This window comes from Geotrypetes seraphini, chromosome 1 (genome assembly GCF_902459505.1).
Source record: "Geotrypetes seraphini chromosome 1, aGeoSer1.1, whole genome shotgun sequence".
Classification (NCBI taxonomy): Eukaryota; Metazoa; Chordata; class Amphibia; order Gymnophiona; family Dermophiidae; genus Geotrypetes; species Geotrypetes seraphini.
In genome coordinates, this window is record NC_047084.1 from 467,835,484 (window position 1) to 467,849,347 (window position 13,864).

The 13,864-nt window shown below is 41.7% G+C and overlaps 1 protein-coding gene across 2 annotated transcripts in view; it reads right to left on the bottom strand.

Annotated features, from left to right (window-relative positions):
- USP11 (ubiquitin specific peptidase 11) overlaps nucleotides 1-13,864 on the bottom strand; it is a 251,180-nt gene that overhangs the window by 180,197 nt on the left and 57,119 nt on the right. For both annotated transcript variants that reach the window (XM_033924282.1, XM_033924292.1), the window contains exon 6: nucleotides 4,405-4,466. In XM_033924282.1, the coding sequence (XP_033780173.1) occupies nucleotides 4,405-4,466 (62 nt within the window). The remainder of the gene's footprint in view (nucleotides 1-4,404; nucleotides 4,467-13,864) is intronic.

Sequence of the window (13,864 nt, forward strand, 5' to 3'; positions counted from 1 at the left end):
AGAATCACTAAGCTCACTGTCTCCATGCAAAAAGAAGGAACCCTGTTGACCCCTGCAAATCTAAGATGGGTTGATAAGTCCCCTCTTTTTTGGACACCACAAAGTAAATTGAATACCTGGAGGTACTGGAGGGACTGGAACTACTGCTTTGAGATCTAACAATCTTTGAAGGGTTTGGCGAAAAGCCTGCTTCTTCCAGGTGCCTGACAAGGCGAAGCTAGAAAAAGATCTGGCAGGAAGTGAGCAAACTCCAGAGCTTAACCGTGAAGAATCACCTCCAAGACCCACTGATCGGACATGATTTCTGCCCATTTTGAATACAAATTGTGCAGCCAGGCACCCACCGGAATCAGAGGGGCAGGACAGGGCAGTGGCGGAGGGATTCCCAGCTCCTCGAAGGGCCTCCCCAAAAGGACTGCATGCGCTGAAAGAAACGACCCCTGGAAAACCCAGAAGAGGAGAAGGGAGCATCCCCACGCCCAGGACGATATCTGCAGAACTCCCGCAAACGTCCCCGAGCAGTGCCATCTCTAACAGCCAGGCGAGCGTGGTCTTCAGGCAGGCTGGGCACTTTAGAGTCCGTCAGAGTCTGAACTAACTTATCCAAATCCTCTCCAAACAAAAAAAGACTCCCTAAAGGGAAATTTAGTGAGTTTAGTCTTGGACGCTGCATCCGCTGACAAAGCGCGAAGCCACAAGATGCGACCAGCGGTCATCGCAAAAGCCATAGACTTGGCGGACGTCCGCACCAAGTCATAGAGGGCGTCTGAGAGGAAAAAGGCTGCCATCTCAATTTTTGCCACTTCTGATCCACCAAGGACCAGTCATCAGACTCATGGTCAAGGACAAGCTCGGCCCACCAAAAAACGGCCTGAGCTAAGAGCCCCCCACAAATAGCTGCCTGGACTCCCAAGGCAGAGACATTAAAATTCTGCTTAAGAATGGTCAACTTACTCTCCTCAGAGACCCGTAAAGCAGAACCGCCCTCCACAGGCACAGTATGCTGAGATCATCACGCCCACCACTGGCATCATCAAGTTAGCCCTATCCCCCTCCGGGATGGGATACAAATGAAAAATGGAGCACGCAAACCGAAACGGCACCTCCGGTATATTCCACTGCGCCTGGATAACATTCCAAATATCCTGATGCATGGGAAAAGAGCGGGACGCAGAGCGGATCCCTTCAAGAAGAGGATCCTCCACATGCGGGGTCTCAGACGGCACATCCTCAAAGCGCAACACCGAGGAGACCTGCTGAATCAGAACTGGGAGCTCGTCTCTCTGACAAAGGCGCACAATGGACGCCTCCTCGCTGGTAGACAGAAAAACCGAATCCCCGGTACCAGCGGCTGTCCCCTCAAGAGGATACTGGAGGTTTCCCCCAGGGTCCAGGTCCTCACTGAAATCAACACGCTCCTCAGACCACAAGTCTTCGTCCCAAGCAACCCACGGTTGCTTGGACGAGGGAGGAGGCGGTAAAGAAGTAGAGGGGGTGTGGAGGAAAATGCCCCCCACCCCCTGAGACCCCTGGCACAAATGCTGAACCTCCGGCCACCTGAAAATAAGCTCTGCATATAGTAAAAAATAAATCTGGGGAAAAATCCCTTGGCGGCTCCATGGGACTCCCTACCACCGCATGGGAAACAGCTAAAACCTGCACCTGTTTTTCCAAGACAGGGGGAAGGTCACCTGAGGCTCCAGAGCAACTGGAGGGTTTTTCCGCCAAAAATGTCAAAGTTGCAGCTGAAAATAACCCCTCAAGGGCCTGTAGCGGCTGGGAAGCCTGAACTGTCCCAGCCGCTAAAGCAGGCAAGCCGACATCAGCTGTGAGAGAAACAGCTGTGAGGAAATCTCCAGCCGCTTCAGCGGTAAGGGAATCCTTTTTACCCTCACTGTCGGCGGCTGAGGAAATCCCTCCTTGGGCCTCCCCGCTGTCAACTGTCGACTCACAAGGCACTTTCAGCGGGAAGCCCTGGCCGCCGTCACCCATTGCCAAAGGGGCTCCTCCACCGCTCCAGCCCGTACAGTGCTTACACAGGCCGGCCACGAGTGCCTCGCATCTGGAGCAAAATGAGCACTTCTTCTCCTGTGAAGTGCTCATTGCTCCATATGTAACCTAATTAAAGAAAAGTGCCAGTTAGTTGAAAAATACAGTAAAATACATTAAATTTAAAGGGAAAGGTATCCTTCAGACCGGCACTGCCTCAGGATTTTTTTTTACACAGAACAGACTCCACTGGCTCTCAAAGCAGTATGCCTTGCTTGAATTAGGGCAAGGCTTACTGTTGAAGCACCTCCAAAAAAATGTTGGGGAGGTGGAGGAAAGGGGTGGAGTGACCCCTAAACAGGACCCATCCAAGCTCAGTCCGACACAAAAACAGGGACTAGGAGTCCTGAATAAAATCCAACAGCCCTACAGAAGGGAGATGGGTACAACTTACTCACACCTGCTGGAGATGAAAGAAGACTGAAGTAATTAGGGGGAGTAACTTATTAAGTACCATTCCAAAGTTTTGTCTCAGTCTCCACCTGCTGGTCATGATGAGATATAATCCGCTTGTAAGATGACTATGCCAGTCTGGAGAGTTGTTAAAGAATTAGGATTTTAGAGGTGGGCCAAAGACCTAACTTCAAATTCAGCCAAAAAAACACTTTAAGACCACCCCGATTTTTGCCATAGGCTGTCACAACGTGCACTCACAGAGCAAGTGCTGGGGAAATCGTGCTACAGCCTGCCTAAGTTCCTTTAAAGTATAGCTAGATCTGGAGGGGTTCTCTTGTCTCAAGCCCACCGGTCAGCTGCCACGTCGAGATCTTCAGGCTGCCAGTCGAATCTTAGTTGGACTGATCCTCTACACCCCCCCAGACCATGACATACGAAGCAGAGAAAGGAGGGAAGCGAAGTTGCAGCTGTCACCCTGAGCGCCCCGAAGGATCGCTATTGATACCTAACAACCTGCGCTCCAGTTTCTGATCAAGACAAGGAAGCAAACAAGTGTTAATGGACTGGAAATCGGAGCTCCACAAATCTGCTGTACAGGTCCCCGAGAGATACACATGCCAGCTGCAGACAAACAGGCAAAGCAGTGACTTTTAGGCTGCACAAATAAAAAAAATAAAAAAAATCTGTGAAGAAGCCAAGAATCAGTAAAACACCAGAAAACAATAAAGAAATAAATTGAGTAGATCAGAGGCACACTTTCATTAAAGAGCTGAAAGGGACAGCAGAGACTGTGGAGAAGGAGGAGTATTTGAAAAGTTGTAATTGGCATCTTCTGCAGTTTGCTCGTGAGCACAGATGAATAACTCTACAGTTCAGCATACCATCCCTATTACACTGGAAATATAGTTATTAAACAGAGGTGTAGCCAGACCTAGTTAACTTGGATGGGCCCTTCCACATCTACCCCCTCCTCTGCCTCCCAGAAATATTAAAAAGAAAACCAAACAGGTTTTTTAATACCCATCCAACATCTCCACCCTCTTCCCTCCACGGCATCCAAGAATCTGCCCTCCTCTCTCTCAACCTCATCTCTATATACCCTGCAAGCATCCCAGTGCCTGCAGCAATGCATTTCTGCTGCTGGCGTCCAAAAGCTTCCTTCCTTTGTCCACTGACATTACTTCCTGTTTCTTGTCTGGTGGGATGCAGCAGAGGGAAGCTTTTGGAAACCGGCAGCAGAAGCGAATCATTGCAGGCTACTGAGGAGAGAGGACAGTGTGATGCTGCCGCTGGGTGAGCCTGAGCCAAAAATGGATGGGTTTTTGCCCACCCAGGCCTACCTGCAGCTACACCACCAATATGAAGGCAACACAGATACAAATATACATATATGAAGATGGGTCAAAGAACTCCATGAGCCATTCTCTGCATGCTTTCCCTATTTGCTCAAGAGGGACAGCAGAGCTATGATTATTAAGCTTAATACTACCAGGGTTTCTGGTATAGCCTTACAGAGATACCCACAGTTCCTGCTGTTTTTGAGGGCTATGGATCATAGGGAAAGTATTTTAAGTGGACAGCTTGATTTCAGATAGACAGAACTCAAAACCTGCTGACATAGCTCTGCAAGATACTAACAACTTTGATTCAATACTAAACACAGTTTAGGTTTAACTACAGTTTCTGAAGGCTGTTACAGCTATGGAAGCAGAACATGGGTCACAGACACACTGCAGGTACAGACTACTCCCTAGGAAACAGGTTTTACTTGTAGCAGACTACATGCAGTGATCTTAAGCCACCCCTGATAAGAGGGCTACACTGATCAGATGAGTTATGTCATCACTGAGATATTCCTATACACAGTAAACATTAGTTGCAAGGCTGCAGGTAGGGTGATAAAGACTGGATTTCTGACCACGGAGATAAGGAAAATAAATGAAGTCATTCAGTACTCACATGGCATGAGGCTGGGCACTGGGCCAGGTGCCATCTTTATTTCTGCTCTCCATTATTACTGTCTATGAGAAACAAAGGGAAGAAAAGCAGGACACTCAAATAAGATCTTGCACACACTTCATGCTTTCATATGCCTTCTATATATTTACAGACACACACATTTATACATTTCCTCAGCACCCCCATTTTATTTACATATTTCTATACTGCACAGTCCGATGTTGGTTCACAAATAAAACATACAGTTAAACAATCAAAAACATACAGTTAATCAATAACTCATTCTAATTCTATCTCAAAGCAGTACAATATTCATCAACTAAAAATTCCTTGGCAAGGAGTACCATATGCCTGCAAAAATAAGATTTTTTTTTTCTTTTTAATTGAAAACTTGAAGTAGCACGAGTTTCTGAGGATAATGGATTCCATAACATCGGCCCCATAACTTGAAATAAAGATCTCCTAAAACACTCCAATTTTATCCTACAAAAAGAAGGAACCTCTCACATGAAAACATCTGCTGACCTAAGGGCTCTCACCGGATAGTATAACTTTAGCACAGAGACCAGAATAGGAGATATCATTCAGATAAGCATCATAAAGCAGACTGAAAAAATTGGGCGTAAATCCTGGACTGGAGGACCTGAGACCCCTGAGAAGGCTCTGTCTAGATCCTGGAAGGACCAGCATCCTCCGTGTGGTGCTTCTTTGCTGCAGATGCAGACTCAGCCATTGATGCCTCAGGGAATATTTTAACCTCAGCAAGTAACAAAGCTCATACTCTGTAAACAAATATATCTTTAGAACCCCCTACAATTCCACTCAGTACTGCCAAATAATCACTCACAGATAGAGGAAATACACCACCGCAATCATACACCACACACTAAATTCAAATAGAGAGAAAAGGAGCACAAGAGAACCAGAAGAGAAAAAGAAAGTGAAGAAAAAGCCTCAGTTCAGCTTCATGGGCTCAAAAAACTCCACTTTCTCTCATATGGGCTCCATTTTTCTGAATCCAAATGTTCACTGAATCAAGTATCAGCGGTAGCCACTCCCCAATTGGAGACTGAAACATCCAGAAGTCTTGGAAAATGCAGGGAAAGTTCAAAAATCACTAACAGGCACAAATTAAACTCAGCGCATGAGATGGCAAAAGATACTAAGCTGCCAGTCATCTCATGCCTCTCGTGCCATGGTCTCCCAAACGAACATGCAGGACAGCAGAACTTGAAACGGCTTCTTCACTACTGGACCTGACAGGGAACTTCCTTGTTTCGCCGAGGCTGCTTCAGGAGTCTTGCAAAAGCCACGTTCAAAGATATTACAGCTAGTGCAATCAATGCACAATGGGAAGAGGATTTTATTTTCACAATGCCATATTCAAAGTGTGTTTGTCTGATATGCCAATCTACCATTGCTATTCCGAAGAAGGGAAATGTGGAGCGACAGTTTCAGACCGTTCATAAAAAGTACGACACTGACTAACCACCGAAAAACGAGCTAAGAAAGAGAAAGGTGAGGGAACTGAAATCACAGTTGTCCGGACAACGGTCATTTTTCTCACAGCTAACCTCAAAAGCGAAGGCAGCCATCGAAGCGTCGTTCAGGGTGAGTCATGCCATCATTAAGCACAATAAATCCTTCCAAGATGGACAGATAATAAAAGAGGCATTCGTTGAAGCAGCTAACTTGTTGTTTCAGGACTTCAAAAATAAACCAGAGATATTATCTTCAGCCAAAGCTCTCCAGCTATCAAGAAACACAGTTACACGGCGTTGTGAAATAATTGCCGAGAATTTGACACAGCAGCTTTGGAAGGACATCGCGGACTGTGAGTGTTTCTCGCTGCAATTGGATGAGTATACAGACTTAAGCGACATAGCACAGATGTGTATTTTTATTTGGATGGTAATTACAGATTTGACTGCAAAAGAGAACCTGTTAAAAATACTACCCATGAAGGGACACACGTGAGGAGAAGACATTTTTCAGTGCTTCAAAAACTTTATGGAGCAAACCCAGCTCCCAGTGTGTAAATTGGTGTCAATCACCACAGACGGTGCTCCCGCAATGATTGGCTCCTCGAATGGATTTATTGCCGGGTGCAGGGAAGATGAGGCTTTCCCAGACTTCCTTAATTACCACTGTATAATACACCAACAAGCATTATGCGCACAAATGCTAAACATGAAGGAGATAATGGACGTAGCAACAAAGATCGCCTATTCTATTCAAGCCAGATCTCTTCAAAGACGTCTCTTCCGTGCACATCTGGAGGAAGGTGACTGCGACCATTCTGAATTGCTACTACACACTGATGTGAGATGGCTCAGTAGGGGGAAATTCGTGCAGAGATTTCAAGAGCTATGTCCAGAGATAAAGGAGTTTATCCTTGTCGCTAAACATGCAGAATACAACCAACTAAATGACGACCAGTGGCTGCTAGACTTGGCATTTTTAACCGATCTGACCAACATGTTGAATGATCACAATATAGAGCTGCAAAGAAAATACAAAACCATGGTCAAATTGATCAGCTCAGTTAATGCTTTCAAATGAAAGATGCAACATCTATCTTCAAAGCTGCGTGCCATGATTTGGGAAATTTTCAAAACCTCACGTCAGAGCTGGAGAAGCAGCAAAAGGCTTGTGCGTAACTCAACATTGACCACTACACTCAGCAGACTGACAATTATCTGTCAGAGTTTGACAGACTTTTTCAAGACTTTGCTTTACTCGAACCAGTTGCTACATTTACGTGCTACCCATTTTGGGAAGATGTTGAGGTTGATTTACTCGCATCAAAATTTGCAATGCTGTTTCATCTGAACTTGTCTGGATTGAAGGAGGAGATTTTCATACTACAGGCTGACATTGAGCTGAAGTCCAGGGCTCATAAACAGTTCTGGAACTTACTCTCTGAGGAAAAGTACCTTCTTGATTGCATTATTCTGCTCAACTTATTTATGCGAGTCAGCCTTTTCCCACATGAAAATTATTAAGTCCACCTTCTTCCCACCCAACACCCCCCAATATAATGACTGCCTAAGAACACACATTGGAATAGTAACCCCAAATCCCCATCCCCATGCTATTTGGCATGATGATGAGGAAAAAGTCAAATATCATCAGAGAACAACAAGCTTTTATTAGTTATGACAGGGGTTGCCATCCAACACATAACCAACAATTGGAAAAATCACAGAAACCTTAGTTATACATTTTGGTGGAATACATTATGTCATATATTTAAAATGGAACGAGCAATAGCAGTACAAAGAGGGACATATACTAAATTTATAAAAATATGGGGGCCATTGGCAAAATATTGTAGTGAATAGTCAGCACTTCTTCTCTTCTCCTTTTCGTTTTCTTTGTTTTAGCACACTAAAGGGGGGGAGGGAGTTTGAAATAATGTTATATATTATGTTATACTATGATATATAATATGTGTATATTTTTTTTATTTTATTGAAAATATGATGAAGGGTGGGTGGTAGGGGGGTTATTGATTTTACTAGATGTTTATATGGTAGATATCAAAGTGCTATTCTGGAATAATTTGTTGTAATATACTCTTTTGTGCACTTATTGTTTAATTTGAAAACGAATAAAGAATTAATAAAAATTATTAAGTCCATTAAAGATAAGATTAATTGAACTTAGATCATGTCTACTTTTGAATCTTTACAATGGACTGTTTTGGAGCAGGTGAGTCTTTCTAGTCATCGGGGGACTTTAAAACACTTTTGAGATAATGGGAACAGAAATGGATTTTTTGTCTTCACACCACTGAGCCAGCAGGGCTGAATGTTCACACAGAATAGTTTTTTTTTTTTTTTTTAAAGTAAAGTATTCTATTGATCTAAAGTTTTAACACCATAATGAAGGGAGCAGCTGATTGGTTGGTCTAGAACAGGGGTGGGCAACTCCGGTCCTGAATCCAGTCGGATTTTCAGGATTTCCCCAATGAATATGCATGAGATCTATTTGCATGCACTGCTTTCAATGCATATTCATTGGGGAAATCCTGAAAACCCAACTTGATTCCGACCCTCGAGGACCAGAGTTGACCACCCTGGTCTAGAAGGAGGGTGTGTGGCTTCATGCGAGTTTAAGACCGCTAGCTTCTGTTTGGATGGTGCACCATTTCTTCCAGAGCAGAGCCATTGAAAACAGCAAGACAACTTTCTTTTTTTTTTTTTTTTTTTTTTTTTCCATGAAAATTTATTAAGTTTTCAAGAACAAATAACAGGAAAATAAAAGAAAAGGTACAGAGTACATAGGCATTATGCATTTACAGATAAGTAAAAGAACACAATAGGGCTTGAGAAGCTTAGGAGCATACATTTTGTAAATACGTAGATAATGGAGACCATCTCATCAATATAGTTGTGTACTGGCCTCTCTTAGTGAACAATAGTAACTCATATTTTTGATGTTGTAAAACCAGGTTCCACCAGTGATGAACATGAAGTAAATTTGATGATTTCCAGTTGGAAAGAACTAATTTTTGAGCTAAAATCAGTAATATATCAAAGAGTTTTTTATGTTGATCCATCAAGACCACATGAGGAGACTGTGACTTAAACATTATTATCGAGAACGATAAATCACAGTCTAAGTGGAAGATTGATTTTATAATGTTCCATACATCAGACCAAAAGGAATGAGTAAAGGAGCATTCATATAACATATGAATAGTGGAACCAGAGTGCAGTTTACAATTCCAGCAGACATGGAGCTTATGGGGAGTCCAGATTGCTTTATGGTATAAAAAGTACATGGATTGCAGCGTACTAGCTGAGGAAACTGCTCTTATTGTTTTAGACCATAAAAGAGACCAAGATGCAGTATCTATTTGACAATTACAATCCCTTTCCCATAAGTCTTTAAGAACTATAGTTGATGGTACATTATTCATCAAGAGTAATTTATATAATTTAGAAGCAACATGTCCTATTGTCAAATATTGTGTAGCAAGTTGTGGGAGAGTAGGCAATTGAGAGCTAATGGATTCAAAGATAGGTGTGGCTTTAATGCAATGACAAAGTTGCACCCATTTAAAGTAAGAGGAAGATGGAAGGCCAAACTTAGCTTGAAGGATAGTAAATGGGAGCAACTTGTAGTCTGTATCCAAAACATCTTGTAAGCAAAAAATACCTTTGTCAATCCATTCCTTCCAGAGGAAAGGTTTCTTATTAATACGAATATTAGAGTTAAACCACAGTGAAAGAGACATTGATTGGAGATAAGGATGATCAAGATTTGAATCAAGTTCAGCTAAACATTGCGACGTCTGTTTTAAAATGGGATTAGTAAGAGAATCTGGAGAGGCTGTTAGGAGAGCTGATAGGCGAAGTGGTTGTACAATATGTTTTTCCAATTCAAACCATATTGGTGTGTATATATCATATTCTGCAAACCAATAAAGGCCTTGATGAATAATAAATGATTTATGATAAGTAAGGAAATCCGGAAAAAGAACACCCCCATTATCTTTAGTTCTCTTGAGTTTATATAAAGCTATACGTGGTTGTTTATTCTTCCAAAGGAAAGATGACAAGAGTGAGTCAAGCTTTTTATAGAAAACAGCTGGGAAGAGAGAGGGAATCATAAGCAGAATATAGTTAATTTTGGGCATTAGCATCATTTTAATCGTTTCAAGACGACCCCACCATGATAGATGTAGAGGGTGCCAAGAATGAATCAGGGTCTTAACAAGTTGAAAAATATGTTCAATATTGATATTGATAGTATCCTCAAGAGACGTAGTAAGTTCAATACCCAGGTATTTTAATTTTGTAGGGGTCCATTGAAGATGATAGGGTGTAATCATGGAGGAGTTGGAGTAATGGTTGAGAGGGAGAGATTCTGTCTTGTCTTGATTCAACTTATAACCGGAGAAAGAGGAGTATTCTGCAATAATTTGAAGGAGTTCTTTTAGTGAATATTCAGGATTAGAGATGTATAAAAAAACATCATCTGCATAAGCGGAAAGTTTTATTTCAAAGGAATTATATACTATACCTGAAATATTTGAATTTTGTCTGATGCTAAGTAGCAGGGGTTCAAGTGCAAGGTTAAATAGATAAGGGGATAAAGGACACCCTTGTCTAGTTCCCCTATGTAGTTGAAAAGAATTAGAGAGGGTATTATTTGCAATTATTCTGGCAGAGGGATCAGTGTACATAACTCTAACCATTTTAGTAAAAGAAGGTGGAGCGCCAAACCAGTGTAAAATAGAGAAGAGGTAATTCCATTCGATTCTATCAAAAGCCTTTTCGGCATCAAGCGAAAGGGCAATAATAGGATGTTGTGAATTTTCAGCAATATGGGCCAAATGAAAAAATAATCTAGTATTATCTGCTATCAGCCTATCAGGCATAAAGCCAATTTGATTTGGATGAATGACTTTATGAATGATTGATTTGAGTCTATTTGCTAGAATTTTAGCATATAATTTATAATCCACATTTAAAAGCGATATAGGCCTATAATTCTTAACAAAAAGAGGATTTTTGTTTGGCTTCGGCAGGACAGTGATAATAGCTTCGGAGAAGCGGGTATTCATGACATTCTCAGGAGTTAGATACTGAAACAGATTGTGGAGATGATGTAATAAATCTTTCTGAAAGAGTTTATAAAACTCCGCCGGAATTCCATCTGCTCCAGGAGATTTAAGAGATGGTAGTTGTTTCACGGCGACTTGTAGTTCTTCTAGCTCAATAGGTTTCTCTAAAATGGCATTATCATTTGGAGACCAAGTAGGCCTATCAAGTTTCTGTAAAAAGGAGGGTAAGGAGGACGATGAAGGAAATGAATCAGATTGGTATAGTGCATTATAAAAGGTCTGAAATTCTGTAAGGATCTCAGCATAGGAAGTTACGTTTACATTATCACGTATCTGGATAGCAGGAATCTGTGTCTTATTTCTTTTCCTTTTTAGATAAGAGGCCAGCATCTTACCGCTTTTGTTTCCTTCAGCATAATACATGGCCTTAGTCATAAAGATTTGCATCCCCGCCTTTTTGGAAAGGATGGAATTATAATCATATTTAAGCTTACATAAAGCATTGTACTGGATAGGATCTTTTGTAATGGAGAATTGTGCTTCTAATGTCGAAATTTGAGTCTCTAAGTCTGTTAAAGCAGATTGTTCAGATTTGTGTTTATGGGAAGCTATGGAGATAATTTCCCCCCTCAAAGAGGCTTTAAATGCCTCCCATGTTGTTAAAGGATTGGTATCCAGATATGGATTTTGTGCAAAATAATCAGCAATAAAAAGTTTTATGCGCTGCACAATCTGATCATCATCCAGGAGAGAAATTGGCATTCTCCATATAGGAGATTTAGGAGTAGAATCAGGGGTCCACTGTAGAATACATGAAATTAAAGAGTGATCAGATATAAGTATCGGGGATATAGAAGAATTGGTAAGCGATTGCAGAAGATGTTGAGATATAAAGATATAGTCTAAACGTGAGTAACTATTGTGAGGAATTGAATGATAGGTATACTCTCTAGCAGAAGGATGTTGAATTCTCCATGAATCCTCCAGATGTAATTGTGTAATAAGTGAATGAAAAGATATGTGAGATTTTTGCGGGGTTATTTTAGTAGTAGTTTGTTTATCAATATGAAGATCAAATGGGATATTGAAGTCTCCTGCCAATATAATGGGTACGGGGTCAAATGTCTGAATTTTGGCAAGGAGGTTTAGAAAGAACTCTGGAGAATCTCCATTAGGTGCATAAACATTTATCAATAGAAATTGGATATTACGCACTTCCAAATGGGCTATTATCCATCTTCCATTGGGATCTATCTCTTGTTTAATAATGTGTGGTTTGAAGGATTTAGAGAATAGGATAGAGACACCCCCTTTTCTTCCTATAGAAGGAGAATCAATGGCTGAAACAATCCAGGGACAAGATTTGGTTAATATAGCAGTGGAGGCGAGGTGGGTCTCTTGTAACATAATTATATCCGGGTGTTTTCTTTTTAAATGTAACATAATTTTTTTTCTCTTAATGGGATTTTTTAGACCATTTATATTCCAGGAGACAATAGTGACCTGGGACTGTTTAGTCAAGGACATTGGATTAAGACATCAGTATATTCAAATAAAACCATAGAATAGAATTCTTTAAGAATAAATTTCAAGAAAGGAAAAATGCAATATGCCATATATAACAGTATAGTAACATACAAAACCTCTGTAAAACAGAGCAACCTGCTCAAGCAAAAAAAACAGGCAAACAGGACTAAAACAGTCCAGCCAAATAGAACAAGGAAAAAGAATGGTTCCATTTACCAAAGAAAACTCAGAGGCACACAGAAACTCCTCTCTCTATGTAAACATGATAGGAAGTACACATGGAGCAATAGAAATAGCTCAAAAATACTGAAATTTGCAGACAAGTGGTTCATTTAACATATGAATTACAAGAAAACAAAAATAAGGAAAGATCAATATTCAATACATATCAATCCCAATATGAGGTTAGGAAAATAGGATTCCACCTTAGAATATTACGGTCAAAGAGAGAGACTAGTGAAATAGCACAGTTACTTACCGTAACAGGTGTTATCCAGGGACAGCAGGCAGATATTCTTGACTGATGGGTGACGGCACCGACGGAGCCCCGGTACGGACAATTTTAGAGTGATTGCACTCTAAGAACTTTTTAGAAAGTTCCAGCTCGGCCGCACCGCGCACGCGCGAGTGCCTTCCCGCCCGACAGAGGCGCGCGGTCCCTCAGTTAGTATAAGCCAGCTAAGAAGCCAACCCGGGGAGGTGGGTGGGACGCAAGAATATCTGCCTGCTGTCCCTGGATAACACCTGTTACGGTAAGTAACTGTGCTTTATCCCAGGACAAGCAGGCAGCTATTCTTGACTGATGGGTGACCTCCAAGCTAACAAAAAGAGGGATGGAGGGAAGGTTGGCCATTAGGAAAACAAATTTTGTAAAACAGATTGGCCGAAGTGACCATCCCTTCTGGAAAATGCATCCAGACAATAATGAGATGTAAAAGTGTGAACTGAGGACCAAGTAGCAGCCTTGCAGATTTCCTCAATAGGAGTGGAACGGAGGAAAGCTACAGATGCTGCCATTGCTCTGACTTTATGGGCCGTGACAGAACCTTCCAGTGTCAGTCCGGTCTGAGCATAACAGAATGAAATGCACGCTGCAAGCCAATTTGACAACGTACGTTTAGAAACAGGACGTCCCAATTTGTTCGGATCAAAGGACAGGAAAAGTTGGGGAACTGATCTGTGGGGTTTCGTACGCTCCAGATAGTAAGCAAGAGCCCTTTTACAATCCAAAGTATGTAGAGCTTGTTCTCCAGAATGAGAATGAGGTTTTGGAAAGAAAACAGGCAGAACAATGGATTGGTTGAGATGAAATTCAGAAACAACCTTGGGGAGAAACTTTGGATGTGTACGCAGAAC